At 43.5% G+C, this 14,399-nt stretch overlaps 1 protein-coding gene across 2 annotated transcripts in view; it reads left to right on the forward strand.

Moving 5' to 3' along the window:
• The window catches only part of PLCB2 (phospholipase C beta 2), a 106,023-nt gene extending 91,859 nt beyond the window's left edge, over window positions 1–14,164 (forward strand). For both annotated transcript variants that reach the window (XM_044271738.1, XM_044271739.1), the window contains 6 exons: window positions 1,652–1,817; window positions 1,959–2,035; window positions 4,393–4,488; window positions 5,073–5,130; window positions 8,063–8,149; window positions 12,517–14,164. In XM_044271738.1, coding sequence (XP_044127673.1) covers window positions 1,652–1,817; window positions 1,959–2,035; window positions 4,393–4,488; window positions 5,073–5,130; window positions 8,063–8,149; window positions 12,517–12,915 — 883 coding nt within the window. In that variant the 3' untranslated portion in view covers window positions 12,916–14,164. The remainder of the gene's footprint in view (window positions 1–1,651; window positions 1,818–1,958; window positions 2,036–4,392; window positions 4,489–5,072; window positions 5,131–8,062; window positions 8,150–12,516) is intronic.
• The last annotated feature ends 235 nt before the right edge of the window (window positions 14,165–14,399 follow it).

Consider the following 14,399-nt stretch of genomic DNA (forward strand, 5'->3'; position numbering starts at 1 on the left):
GATTGACAGCCCAGTATCCTTCATAGTCATCTTGCCTGGTGAACACACTCCATTCTAGTAATCAGCAGAGATAAGACTGTTCAAATCAAGTTTGAGCCTTTGGTACAGATGAAGAGTATTTCCTGCTGTATTCCTCTGATGGAAAGCTACAACCTATACCACTGTATAGGCATATAGAGGCTTGTATAACACCTGTTGACCCACATGTCAAATAAATATACTACGTGGTATATGGTTTGTATATGAGGTATAGCAGCTAAAGGAAGTCTAGATTAATGCACTGTTGCGGCAACCGCAAACTTCTGGTGGGAGATGTGGGTGCACGTGCAGCTAGAACATACCTTTAATTATTGACAAACCCTATTCCCTTTACTGGTCGGCAGGTTTCAGCTATTCGACTTACTTTCTGTTTGGGGAATTTTGAGAAGACAAATTTAGTGCCTGGTTTCCCCCTCCACATAGTTCTTCCTGTAGGAACTCAACATTTCTATTTCATTTATAATAATATGACCCAGTATATTAACAGCCTAATTATAAAGATGTTATTATGTAATCACAGCAAACCACTGGAAGCAAATGCAAAAATGTCTTTGGTGTTTTGGACCCATGCAGATATTTCTAGAACAGACGATTACTGACAGAAGTGGGGCTCAGTACCTGGTGTATAACATGAGCTACGAGATAAAGAGTGCTGTTGACTGCTCTTGACACCATAACTTATTTTCCATTGCAAAATGTATAGAAATTGCTGGCCACTTTGGTTAAAAGCGTTATCCCCTTTATGACACATTGAGGATAGGGTGTAAATGCCCAATAGGTGCAGGTTCCATCTCAAGAATGGGATATATTTGGAAGTACCATAGCAGTGAAGAGAGAAAACCACACATGCGTGGCTTGCTTTCTATCAGGGGGGGGACTGGACATTGGCCCTACAAGGAATCTTCCCAGTTGGCCGATGCCATAGGGCCACCCAAGCCCTCCTCACTGCCGCTGGCCAGGTACATACTACTGGGGGAACTATAGGGATCATTATTAGAGAAAGTCCAGGCAGCATGCTGAAGGTAGGGCTGGCTTGGTGTTGCAACCCACATCTCACCTTCTGTTCCCTTCCCCCATATCCATACTGGAGACAGTTGGAAGAGGAGGACAGAGCGTGGCAGCTATTGATGGCCACCAAAGAGGGACAGCTTCTGGGGAGGTATTTTGTGCTGCACTGTGGTGTTTGGTTCTGTGGGATGGTATTCTGTGCTATTCTATGGTATTACTGACCCTGCCAACTTGTACTGGCTCCATCTACTTGTGTTGCCCCACTTTCAATTTGGACCCACCTACAACATTGGGGCCTCTTTTAGATTTGTTTTCTAGGGTCACTTTAAGTTCCCAGTCCACCCCTGCTTTACATTTACTTCGGGGCCCTCTTCTTAGAAGCGGGACCTGCACCTATCGGATATTTAAGGCATATCCTATGAATATGTCATAAATGCCCATATAGGAATACCACTAGTCTTATTTTATTAGATTTTATATATCTGAAGCCTAGCAACTTGAGGCCATGGCCAGTGTTATGTTGAATTCAAGGCCCAATATAAGGATACATTTTTATGTCAGATTTATAGGAAGGCCTGAATTTACTAACCATTGTGTATTTTAGAAATCCAGAGGAAGAATACGGCTCAGTGTGGGGAGCTGGTGAAATGCCAGGTAAACCAGATCCTAAGGTTGTTGACTTGAAAGAGAAGCTAGAAGAGGAACTGATGCGCCTTGGAGAGGAGCTGTATGAGAGTATCTGGAAGAAGAAAGAGCAGCATTCCATGGAGGCATGTACAGTGTGCGCCAAAATTACCCCCGAACCTTACGTAGATGCTAAACTAACTTCAGTGTCCTGAATCTAAACTAATATTCTTCCCCACAGCTCTGTGTATTTACTGATATAGTGATATGCCTTTAACTCTTCACAGCAAATCTCCAAACTAATGGAGTTGGCGCAAGAAAAGCAAGCAGCAGAACTAAAAGTCCTGAAGGACTCAACAGACAGGTAGGGTTACTTATTAACATACTAGAAAGGAAGCATGACTGTCCCCAAAATGCAATAAAGTACTTCATGTCCGACATAGTTATATAATAGGTTGGCCATTCTTTACAGAAGGGATATTCCCATCTCAGACATTTATGGCATATCGCTAAAATATGCCACCAATGTTAGACAGGTGCAGGTCCCACCTCTGGCCCACTAAAGTGAAGGAGAGTGCTCCATGTAAGCGCAGCCACCCTCCATTCACCACTATGGGAGTTTTGAAAATGGCTCGACTATTTACAGAAGTCCTATAGCGGTGAATGGAGAGGTGGCTGTGCATGCGCAAAGGTATGGGTATGGGACTGCCAAAAATAGGAGAGGGTGCTCACTCGGCTATTTTCACAAGTCCCATAGCAGTGAATGGAGAGAACACCATGCATTCACAGTGTGCTCTTCACTTTGGGGGACCTGTTTTGGAGGTGGGACCCGTACCTATCCAACATTGATTGTATATCCCAACAATATGCTATCAATAAGATGAGCCAACCCCTTTAAGTCGCCAAAAAGTGAAAAACCTCTTTCCTGACTCCTCCTGACAATGGGACAAATCCAAGCATCAACTCTCTACATTGATACCAGTATCCATGCTTTATTAAATCCTGTTCCATAAGTTTAGGGTTCATAGGGTAAAATAGTGAAATTGCACCTCCTTCAATCCCTTATAGACCTCCATTAATCTTTTGACGGCAGGCAGCCGCAGCAGGTGTCAGGTCGGCAGCAAGGTCTTTTGACATTGGTGCAGTAACTCTCTTGAAATCTAGGAAGAGCCTATTGCATGCCTGGTGATAAGTCAGCCTGGGAGAAGAAAGAAGCAGTTTATAACCACTTCTGGCTTCTCTTTTTCAGTCTACGTAGTGCTCAATAAGCACTGTGTTTAACAGAGGAAACGGCAATGGCACTGCCTATATTGGGCATGGTGATCACATGATCTCCAGATGTCCCCTGGAATAGCAGGCTGCAGACACAGCAGTTCTGCCAGTGACAAACTCCACTACAGGAGGCTGTTTTCCTCTGTAACCTGTAGGGTCGTTCACTTGGAGGAATTTGCAGAAGACACCATGCCAAAATTCCAGCTGCCACCACATTGTGTCTACCTGCTGTTGTTTTCAGTGGGAGGCAGCGACCACGCTAAGAAGGGACAAAGTCCTTTCTTGGATAATGTCTATACACATGCTGTGGTGGGTGTCCACTTGCAGTTTAGCTCCATTTAGTGGAGCTAAGCCAGGAATAGATACACGGGATTCAAAGTTAACAATCGCGGTTTCAGCTGCCTAAACCAAATCAAACCATCACCACAGCCACCCCGTTCACCTGAGACCATACATAGTAGGTATTAAAGCTACAAAATAATATAGGGAACCCATTTTAGTAATTTATTTTGGTATTATAATACAGGAACAATATCTTGTTGGCTTGTGCTTTACATGCAGCAGACTGGCATTACATGCTGTGATTCAGTTTATTATCAAAAATTACATTGAACCCCCTTTCCACTGTAGACTCACCCAAAGGTGACCCAGGTCATAAAAAGTATGTACTTTTTTTGTGTCAACCGAGCGCTATGAAGTCCAACTTCTGCACCATTTATAAGGAGGTAAAACACTAATGGTCACGAGTAGAGAATCCATTAGTACTCTAGTCCAGTGTGAATATAGCTGGTTTATGACTACATTTTGAAAACAGGACTAAAATTTTGTTTCCAAATGTCTGTTTTTAACATTTTCCTGAAGTAGGGCTGACCCATTAATTTGATGGTGCCCTGTGTAGTACCGTTTGTTGGCGCTCCCTCCATATGGTGCACAAATGACCATGCAGAGTCTATAAAAATGCAGTATTCCCGCAAGTGAAAAACCTGGCCCTGGACCTACTGAGGTCTATAGATTGTAGTCTACTCTTTGAGTATGAAGGACTACATTGTCCACTTGTCACCTCTGCTGCTCATCAGTGTAAAAACTTCATCCTATTTTTATTCTCATCATCAGAAACATGAGTTTTACTCAAGTACCAAATATTTCCTCTAGAAGAACCATCTGTTTAGAGAAATTCCATGTTAAAAAAAATCTAGAGAATTATCAGGTACAGAGAAATGAATGTTGGTTGTCAGAAGTGTTTCAGTTTTGGATGAAAAGCAGGTCTACAAACACAAATCTACCCTAGATATGAAGAAATAAAGTCCCAAAGTTATTTATATGTGAAACATGTCATCCAGCAATGGAAAAAACTGCCTTATATCACCGAGAAAAACCAAGGCAGGTCGCATAAAACAATGGCCAGGACGATGTGAGGTCCAAGCTTGTGAATGATGTGTCTTTCCACAGTGACACTAAACAGATGAAGAAAAAGCTGGAGATGAAGAGGGTGGAAAGACTTGAAGCCATGAGCAAGAATACAATGGATAAAGCTGCTCAGGAGAGGTTTGATCATGCTAAATATATGGATAAAGTGGTGGAAAATAGGCCGAAAAATAGCTTTAAGGGCCATCAAGTGTGAGATATAGCTATCGGGGTGATCCAAAGCAGATTAGACAGATCAGCGCTGGGGCAAGGGAAGGTGCTGGGTGGCAATACGGATAGAGCGATGGTACAATGCACACATGGCACAGGCATCCTAATTTGCATCAAATGGTTTAGTACACTTATGTTATTTACACATGAAATAATTATAGGGCATCTTTTCTTCTAACCATATGTTGTGCTGTTCCTCTGTTATCCCATGCTCAATCCTTATGAATAAATTGACAGATAGGGCTATGTCCCTACAATGTCTGATATCGTTCAGGTGGATGGTAACGGTAAGTTGTCAATTTATTCATAAAATTCTAGGAGGAATGAAGGACCAAGACAACATGGAGTGCAAAGAAAAGATGCTCCAGAATTCCTATTTAATGGGGAAATACGTATTTTCCAAAAACATATCAGGAGAGCTAAAAACGAAACGTGCGACACCACCATAATGGATGAATTTAATCCGATACCAGTATCTACTTTCTGCTTTCCAGGTTAAAAAAGGAGATAAACAACTCTCATATTCAAGAAGTGGTGCAGGTCCTACAAATGGTTGGTACTGTCATCAGATATATTAGTACAGAAATGACGTATGGTCTTCTCAGCTTTAGGGTCCATTCACACGTCCGCAAGATGGGTCCGCAATTTTGCAGAACAGGTGTGGACCCATTCATTTTCAATGTGCTGTCCGCATCCGCATTTGCGGATCCTCAATTCCGTTCCGCCTAAAAAATTGAACATGTCCTATTCTTGTCCGCAAAAGGCATTTTCTATGAGAGTGCCGGCGATGTTCAGTCTGCAAAATGCGGAACGCACATTGCCGGTGTCCGTGTTTAATTAACACATACGAACGTGTGAATGGACCCTTATTTTGTACTGATTCCGTTTACATGGGGCTGCTGTATCAGTGGAGTATATCTGCTTACTTCCTCCTTTGGACAGTTATTTGTGCGATTTGTTTAAAAAGAATTTTAACATGTTTCTCAGACTTTTTTTTTTTTTTTACACCACACTCTAGAGTATACTGCATTAAAGGGTCACTGAGTTTCCATAAAACCTTTGACATGTCATGGAGGGAGTCTGAGTGCTGAGAGCTCCATCGATCACTGGTAGAGAGAGCAGCACTTGCATATTGCTGTCTTCGCCACAGAGGACTGAAGAAAGATGGGTCCATAGACTTTCTATCGAGTCCGTCCTACTTCGGTCTCCCGCTTCACTCTCCTCACTCTAGTCTAGGTCTCGGCACTCAGACCTCCACCATCTCTACGACATATCAAATGTTTTAAGAAAACTCAGTGATCCTTAAAAAAAAAAAAATCTATGGTACCAAATGTGACTAATAATACCCCAAACAAAAAAAAAATTTATGCAAAAATTTGCAACTTTTCCCAATTCTAGGCTGCTCTTGCCACCTTTTAAAAAAAGTGGATGGGACTTTGCCCTCTGCTGCGCCTTGGTTTTAGGCTGCATTTACACGACTGTATTTTCGGTCCGTGTCCAATCTGCATTATTTTGATGATCGCACATGGATGTGGCCACAATGCTAAATCAGTGCCAGGGGCGTTCCTAGAGTCTCAAAAGATCCGGGGCCCAAGCCCGAATGAATATGGCCCAGTTCTCTAAGTTGCCCCCCTTCCCCTACACACCGCATATTGCTGTACTTGCTATAGAGCAGCACATACCTGTCACATCCAGGGCCTCCAGGTGACGTCTCCTCCGATGTAGATCTTTTCTGTCATCATCTTCTCCATTTGGTCCGTACAACGTTCAGACGTGCCTGGTCTCTGCAGAGTGTGACACACGGACATCTTATCTTCCTCACTTTTCTATCATCTTCCCTCTACCCCGAGTCTCAACAGTGTTCTCCTGCTGCTTGCTGTGCTCCCCAATACCCCCAAATAACTATCCTGAAGAAATAAGTGCCCCCATAGTAACAGTACTCCTCATAGCCCCATCAATAGTAATTCCCTTCTAGAATGCCCTCATTAGTAATACTGCCCCCTACAGTGCCCCAACAGTAATAGTGCTCCCCAAGAGTGCCTACATTAGTAGAATAGACCTCCAGTATTAATAATACCCTCACAGAGTCCCCAGTAGAAATGAGGCCCCCTATTGTTCCCCCAGTGGTAATAAAGCTCCCTACAGACCCCTCAGCAGTAATAAGGCCCCCCATAGTGCTCTTACTAGAAATAATGCGGATCTATAAGTCCCTCCCATAGAGCCCCCAGTAATAATAAGAACGCCTAATGTCCCCTGGATTTATAATACCCCTACATTGCCCCCAGTATTTATACTGCCCCCTACTGTTATAATACTCACCCTGAAGTGCCCCCTGTAGTTATATTCCTCCTTCCGCCATACAGTCCCATGTAAATAGCATCACACCATCTCTTCTGCCCCCTCCAAAATACAGTCCTATGTAAATAACATCAATCCCCTCCCTTCAGCCCTTCCAATATACAGTCCCATGTAAATATCACCCCCTCCAATATATAGTCCCATGTAAATAATATCACACCACCTCTCCAGCCCCCTCCAAAATACAGTTCCATGTAAATAACATCACCTCCTCCCCAGCCGCCTTCAACATACAGTCCCAAGTAAATGATATCACCCGCTCCCCAGCCGCCTCCAACATGCAATCCCATGTAAACATCACCCCCTCAACATTCAGTCCTATGTAAATAACATCATCCCCCCACCAGCCACCTTCAACATACAGTCCCATGTAAATAACATAACTCACTTCCATCAACATACAGTCCCATGTAAACATCACTGCCTCCCCCAGCTCCCTCCGACATGCAGTTCCTTGTAAATAACATCCCTACCTTAAGTTCTAACATACAGTCCCAGTTAAATAACCACAATTCAGCATTGCTCTGCCTGTCCCTTCACTTACCTCTCCTCATTTAGCAGACATCACAAGAGCTTCTTCCCCCAGGACTTCTTCTCTTCACTGCCGTCCTCTCCTGCACTGGTCACATGATGGTGACATCATCGCAGGTCCTTCTCAACCACTGCCTGATTTACTGGTCACATGACCTGTGATGTCATTACATGTCCTTCAGCTCTTCCAGTGCATTAGATTTAATTGTATTGCCGTCCTGAGGAGGGTAAAACAGTTGTATCTAGCTGGCAGGCTGGACATTCGGGACCTGGGACAAAACATCAGGGGCCTAGGCTCTGAATGTTTTAACTTAGCAATGCCCCTGATCAGAGCTATAGCTTCTTCATTTTCAGGAATGATGAGGGTTCCAGCAGTGGGACTCTCACCCATCAGAAAGTGATGGCATAGATTACAGATATAGCATCACTTTATGTGATGGAAATACCTTATTTTATGGGACACACCATGCAAAATTTAAAGGGGTTGTTCAGAATTTAAAACAGGGTTTGCCTGTTTTTTTTAAGGATTTTCATGTGTGAAAATACCAGTAAAACATCCTTGTATATTGTTAAGAAAACATCATGAATCTTTTAGGTATCTGATAAATGGAGCAACCAGCAACAGAAATTAGAAGAAAGGCAGACTGAAGGACTGCAAAGAATCAAAGAGAAAGGAGAGCAAGTAAGCAATGTAACCAAATGTCTTCCTCCACGGTGACCTATAATATTAACAAGGGTCCATGCCTGTTCTGCGAATTGTGCTGGTACTTACTTCTAATAGTGGAGGGAGAAATCCAAAAGAAATTGCACATCACAAAACTGACATGTTTACACCTCTATACCCAACTTTTTAGTCACAAAAGGTATGATCTAACCCCAACTACTCCTCTAAGTAATTTTTTTCACGCTAGACTTTAGATGTTGGGTCTGACAGCTGAAAGCCCACCAATGCTGAGGGTAGAGGGTCACCGGTGGAGACATGACCATGCAAACAACTGTTTACGTACATAATTATGGCAGGGAAAGAGTTGAAAACGAACCACCTCGGGACATATATGAGTTAGGCCACTTCCACACGCTCAGTATTTGGTCAGTATTTTGCATAAGTATTTGTAAGCCAAAGCCAAGAGTGGAACCAACAGAGAAAAAGTATAATGGAAAGTTGTTTGCCTCTTCCATATTTGGGACCCACTCCTGATTTTGGCTTACAAATAGTGAAGAAAAATACTGGCCAAAGAGTAATGTGAACGTGGCCTTTAATGGAGCACACTGCAGCAACCATTTCAGACTAGTTTTGTGTCACGGCAATAAGTTTTGTGTCACGGGGATAAGAGGAACACCAAGTAAACAAACAGCAACAGGTAAACAGACTAGGCCCCAAAGCTAGGGAGGAGTGAATGGTAACCTCCTAACTATTTCTGAGCCTCTCCCTGACTGCTGACAGTATGAGGAAGTCCTGATGGAGAACGAACTCATACGCTGGAACCTAAGCCCTGCTGACACTGAAGCAAACCCTTACTTAGGGAGCGGGGAATGAGACAGCCTGTACCTTCCACCGTGAAGGGACCAGCATCTCCCTGAGACCTAGAAGCAACACACGCACAAAGGGGAGAACAGGAGGACTTAGGCTACTTTCACACTTGCGGCAGTGTGATCCGGCGGGCAGTTCCGTCGTCGGAACTGGCCGCCGGATCCGCCGATCTGCTGCTGACTGAAAGCATTTGTGAGACGGATCCGGATGCGGATCCGTCTCACAAATGCATTGCAAGGACGGATCCGTCTCTCCGCTTGTCATGCGGACCGACGGATCCGTCTTGTACATTTTTCTCATTTTTACCGATCTGCGCATGCCGGAACGACGGATCCGGCATTCCGGTATTCTGAATGCCGGATCCGGCGCTAATACATTCCTATGGGAAAAAATGCCGGATCCGGCGTTCAGGCATGTCTTCAGTTTTTTTCGCCTGATCAGTCAAAACGACTGAACTGAAGACATCCTGATGCAAACTGAACGGATTGCTCTCTATTCAGAATGCATGGGGATAAAACTGATCAGTTCTTTTCCGGTATAGAGCCCCTGTGACGGAACTCTATGCCGGAAAAGAAAAACGCTAGTGTGAAAGTGCCCTTAGCTTGAGATGAGCGGGAAGTAGAGGATCCACAAACAACCTGTAAAGAACTCCAGAAGGAAAATATCAACCGCAAAGTCAGCAGTAAGAGGCGGACTTAAATAGAGCCTCTTAAACAGCTAACGAGCAGAACCTGTGGAGAGGTGGGATCCTGCCCACAAAAATAAACAGAAGGGAAACACAGAAAGACCTGTCAGATAGACTCACGTGCTGCAAGAATATCCGATCTTCTCAGATCTCTCAGAGGGCAGGCAGTGACACTTTGTCAGGGTCTTGGGGCAGATTACAAGGTAATTCACAAGACTCTCGTTCTCACTTCCCACTATTTTCAGTAGCTATATAACATTCATGGCATATCGCTAGGATATGTCATAAATATCAAAGAGGTGTGAGTCCCATAGTGGTGAACGGGGAGGTGGTCGCACATGCTCTGCTTGTTATCCTTTCACTGTCAGCTGAGCAAGTACAAGTCCCATAGTAGTGAATGGAGACGGCGCTGTGTATGTACAGTGTATTCTCTTTCACTTTGGGGGCCTCTTTGTGAAGATAGGACTAGGTCCCAGAAGTGGAACCTGCACCTATTGGACATTTGTAGCATATCCCAGTGATATGCCAAAAATGTTGAGATGGGACAACTTTTTAAGGGGTTTGTTGCAGAGGTACCAGCCTGGACAATAAAACGTCCAGAATAAGATCTAGTGGTCTCTTTCTTCCAGAATAATGCTGCACTGTACCCAGCAGCTATCTCCGGAAGTTGCAGCCGGAGCCCGCATGCTCAACAATTGCTTCAATCACCCCGGGGACTTCAAGACCCTGTTATTGATGAGGGGGGGGGGGGGGGGGGTGATAATATCTTTTGGTGGAAAAAACCCTCTATAAATATGAATATTTATTGGATCCATGGTTAGTTAGGTAATTATTAAATGGTTTCCGAAATAGAAATTTGTTTTCTTTTATATGGCCTAAAATATTCTTATAGCAATATATTTTTTCAGTTTCAAGCTTCAGTTTCAAGACTAATGCCACCATACTAAGTAAAATCCACACTACTGACTGACTTAGGCCACTTTCAGATGAGGGTTTTCAATCCAGGTAACAGGCTCTGTGTGGGAGATGTATTTCCCGTTCTGAACAATGCTCATCACAATGATTTATGATGTTGCGAATTCCTTCCTGACTGTGAGTTTACTGAATTGTAGTCACATAATGCTGAGACTGCAGTTCAGTAGACCTGCTGGGAGATGGGGATTCACATCATCAATAATTATGATTCTGCTCAGAGGAGCAGTGTTTATAGTGGGAAATACAACTCCCACACAAAGCCTGTTTCCCAGCGTGAACACACTCCTCCGAAACTGGCCTTACAGTTGACATCTCTCATTGGAGCTGTTCCCACTAAGCCAAGACCACCATGACAACTTCTTCCAGCCACAACTCATCTCTGCAGAGTTTGCAGCACAGACATTTTTGGGTTAGGTTTAGGGTTTTTCACCCTACCCTACCTCTTCCAAGCTACACAAATTCCCCATCATGATGCTTCCCCCATTTCTTGATACTGCTCCAGTTGCTCCTATTGCTGTACCTGCTGATACTTTACATCACAAACATGTTCATTGTCTGGGGGCAGAAAGGGGGTGTTATTATCAATGATACCCCCTTTCGGTGGCAGCCTCCTCTGTGTCCGCACACAATAAAAATGCTTAATACAGTATGTAACAGTGCCTACTCATTGGTTATAGTGGCCCTCATATGTTACCGGGCCTATTCATCATTAATAGTGCCCCTTCTTTTAAAGTACCCTTTTACTTTTTATAGTGTCTTCTCGCCGGTTACAGTTGAAAGTAGTGCTTTTTAGATGAAGATGGGGATCCAGGTCTGCATCCCGCTTCTCCATGGTTTCCTAAACCAGTTTGGGAGAACTGGGGAGAACCAGCTGGAAACCACCCTGTTCACATACATTTTTCATCAGTATTTGTAAGCCAAAACCAGGAGTGGGTCCAAAGCACAGAAGAGGTACAACTTTTTTCAGTATCATTTCTTTCTGCATGTTCCAGTTTGGTTTTGGCCTACAAATACTGATGATGTGAAAATGGACTGGATGCAACGTGCAAGCTATACTAACAGGCATTACCAGAAGATAACTTCAGTCCAATGATATGTACCACAAAATGTTGCCATAAAAACTACAACTTGCCCCAGAAAAACAAGCCCTCATACAGCTTAGCCAGCAGCAAAATAAAAAGTTATGGCACTTGGAATGCAGAGATTAAAAAAAGAGAACAAAAAAAATTACTTGAGCTGGAAGGCTCAAAATAGGCAAGTCCTGAAAGCCTTAATATTGTTGCCAGGATATTAAAATTGAAACTTTTACTTCCCCAAAAATCAGTAATGTCAGAGGTTTGAAATAAGGCAAGTTAGGACACAGAGGGTCATTTATCAAACCGGAGTAAAGTAGAACTGGCTTAGTTGCCCATAGCAACAAATCAGATTCCGTCTTTCATATTAAAAAGGAGCTGTTAAAAATGAAAGGTGGAATCTGATTGGTTGCTATGGGCAACTAAGCCAGTTCTACTTTACACCAGTTTGATAAATGACCCCCATCATTCGTAGCAGAATCAGAATCTAGCATGTTAGGCCGTGACATCAGCACTAGTCATTTCCATTGGTCTGCTCCATTAGAGGCGCAAAATAATTAAATTAATGGAACTACCAGATTCAGTACATAACTGAAAAGGAGTTGAACAGCCCCAATTTAGTATAATGGGGTCCATTTTTGTAGCTGAAAGAAAGTCCAGCATGCAGAACTTTGTTGTCCACTCGGAATCAGTGACAGAGGCCTCCAAGCCCTTACACTGTATGTGTTACACAAGTCACGTGTTATTTTTTTTTTCAGTTAACTTTAGTTTTGCTTTTCTTACAGACTCAAAAAGACCTTCAACTTGAATACCAGGAAAAGGTGAAGAGCTTGGAGCTGGAAATACCAACTCTGGTTCACGACTGCATGGCACCATGCTTTCCCTCAGAAGCCAAATCTTTGAAAAAAGAGCCAGAAAACTGTGCAAACAGGTGGGAATTTCTATTTGCAAAACACGACAAAGTAGAATCTCCCACCGTTACTGAAGAGGAGTCAAAAACCAAGAATGACCCACCAGCAAATGAGGTAGAAGCTGGAACTTTGGGCAGCAGCCCGGCTACAGAACCACTTTCCACAGCCGATTCAGTGGGTGAGATATCTACAAATGAGGCCTCATCGAGTGACGCTCCAACATCTTCAGACGTAGTGGAAAAGATCTCCTCAGAGGAAGTATCCACACAATGACAACCTATAGCCAGAACTTTGGGAACATCTACCTAGTCATTTAGGATCTGCCTATCGATAGAAGTGTTTTCTGTTTGGAATGGACAAAAACATTAGACTGGAATTTAAATTATTGTGTTTGTGATAATCGAGGTGACTTGTATTTGGGCAATGGGAATATTAATATTTAACTGTAGATGTTTGTGATGGAACTCAGTGTATCAGACAAGTAGGAAGGTTTTCCTGCACTTGAGGCAAAAATTCTATTTGCCTCCCTCCCCCATATGAAGCCTAACTCCATTTGCTGCACATGCAACCCCATCATTTAAAGCAACAGAACATATTATGGTTTGTTTTTGTGTGAATGTTTTAGGAGGCCTGCAACTTTTTTTTTTCCCATCAACATTTTGTAGTATATACAAGTTCTTGATTGTGTTTTAATCTTGGCACATTAACAAAAATTTTTAAAAAAAGCTATTGATTGACACCTGGCATGAAAAGGCAGGCTTCAAGGGGAGCAGGTGAATCCCGTGGTGGGCCCCTAGTCTCCCACCCCCTGCACAAGTGGCACATGGCACAGTAGAGTGACTGCACTACATATAGACAACATACATCTCAACCAGCCTATGTCTCCACATATAAAAGATTATTTAACAAATATTATAGATGCATTGGGTGGTTAAGATGACTTCTAGGCACAAGGGCAGGCTGGCCAGCATCTTCTTCAAAGGACCCACCTTCTCGCTGCTGCCCGTCGCTGGGTGTGCGTGTGCCTGGCTCATATGGCTTAGGGGAAGACCACACTGTGTGGCCGTGCTGTGTTCAAGTATCTCGCAGCCGAAAGGTCTACAATAGACTCTAATTAAACTAATGAAGACCACCCTGATCAGTGAAGTCTGTATTGTTAATGACCAGCTGGCACCTTCAATACCACACCATGTAGTCGTACCCTTAGAGGCTCATAGTCCAAGGCAAGAGACAGTCAGCAGGATAGGTCTCCAGGACAGACTAGTCTGAGGCACAGCCTAGTCAGCAGTTTTAATGATTTTCGATAGGGGTCATGTAGTACTTGCATATAGCTGCATAGTGGCCCCAAGGCACCCCAGTTTGACTATGGAAGTCATAACTGCACACTTGTCTGGAATAGTAGCAAAGCAGTCACATAACTCCCAGCAAGTATTGTCCATGGGTCCTATGCTAATTAATGGCACTAATGCATGATACTTGATAATCATTGGGCAGTAAGTGGGCAGATATGGTTCTCGAAATAGAAGGGGGCAGTAACTACATAAAACTTCACTTTTATTGTATTAAGGTAATGTGACGGTCACGTACACTACACACAGGGAGAAGGATAGTGACCACTGCGCTCCACCCTCACCCCTGGCCCTGCCTACTTGCCTCGCAAGTCCTAATGACAGGGGACAACTAGACGGCAGTCCCTAACTTAGGATACGTGCTGGGAAGACAAACAAGACATATAACGGAACGTGAATAAACCGGGT

This window comes from Bufo gargarizans, chromosome 11, assembly GCF_014858855.1.
Source record: "Bufo gargarizans isolate SCDJY-AF-19 chromosome 11, ASM1485885v1, whole genome shotgun sequence".
In the NCBI taxonomy this organism is placed as follows: Eukaryota; Metazoa; Chordata; class Amphibia; order Anura; family Bufonidae; genus Bufo; species Bufo gargarizans.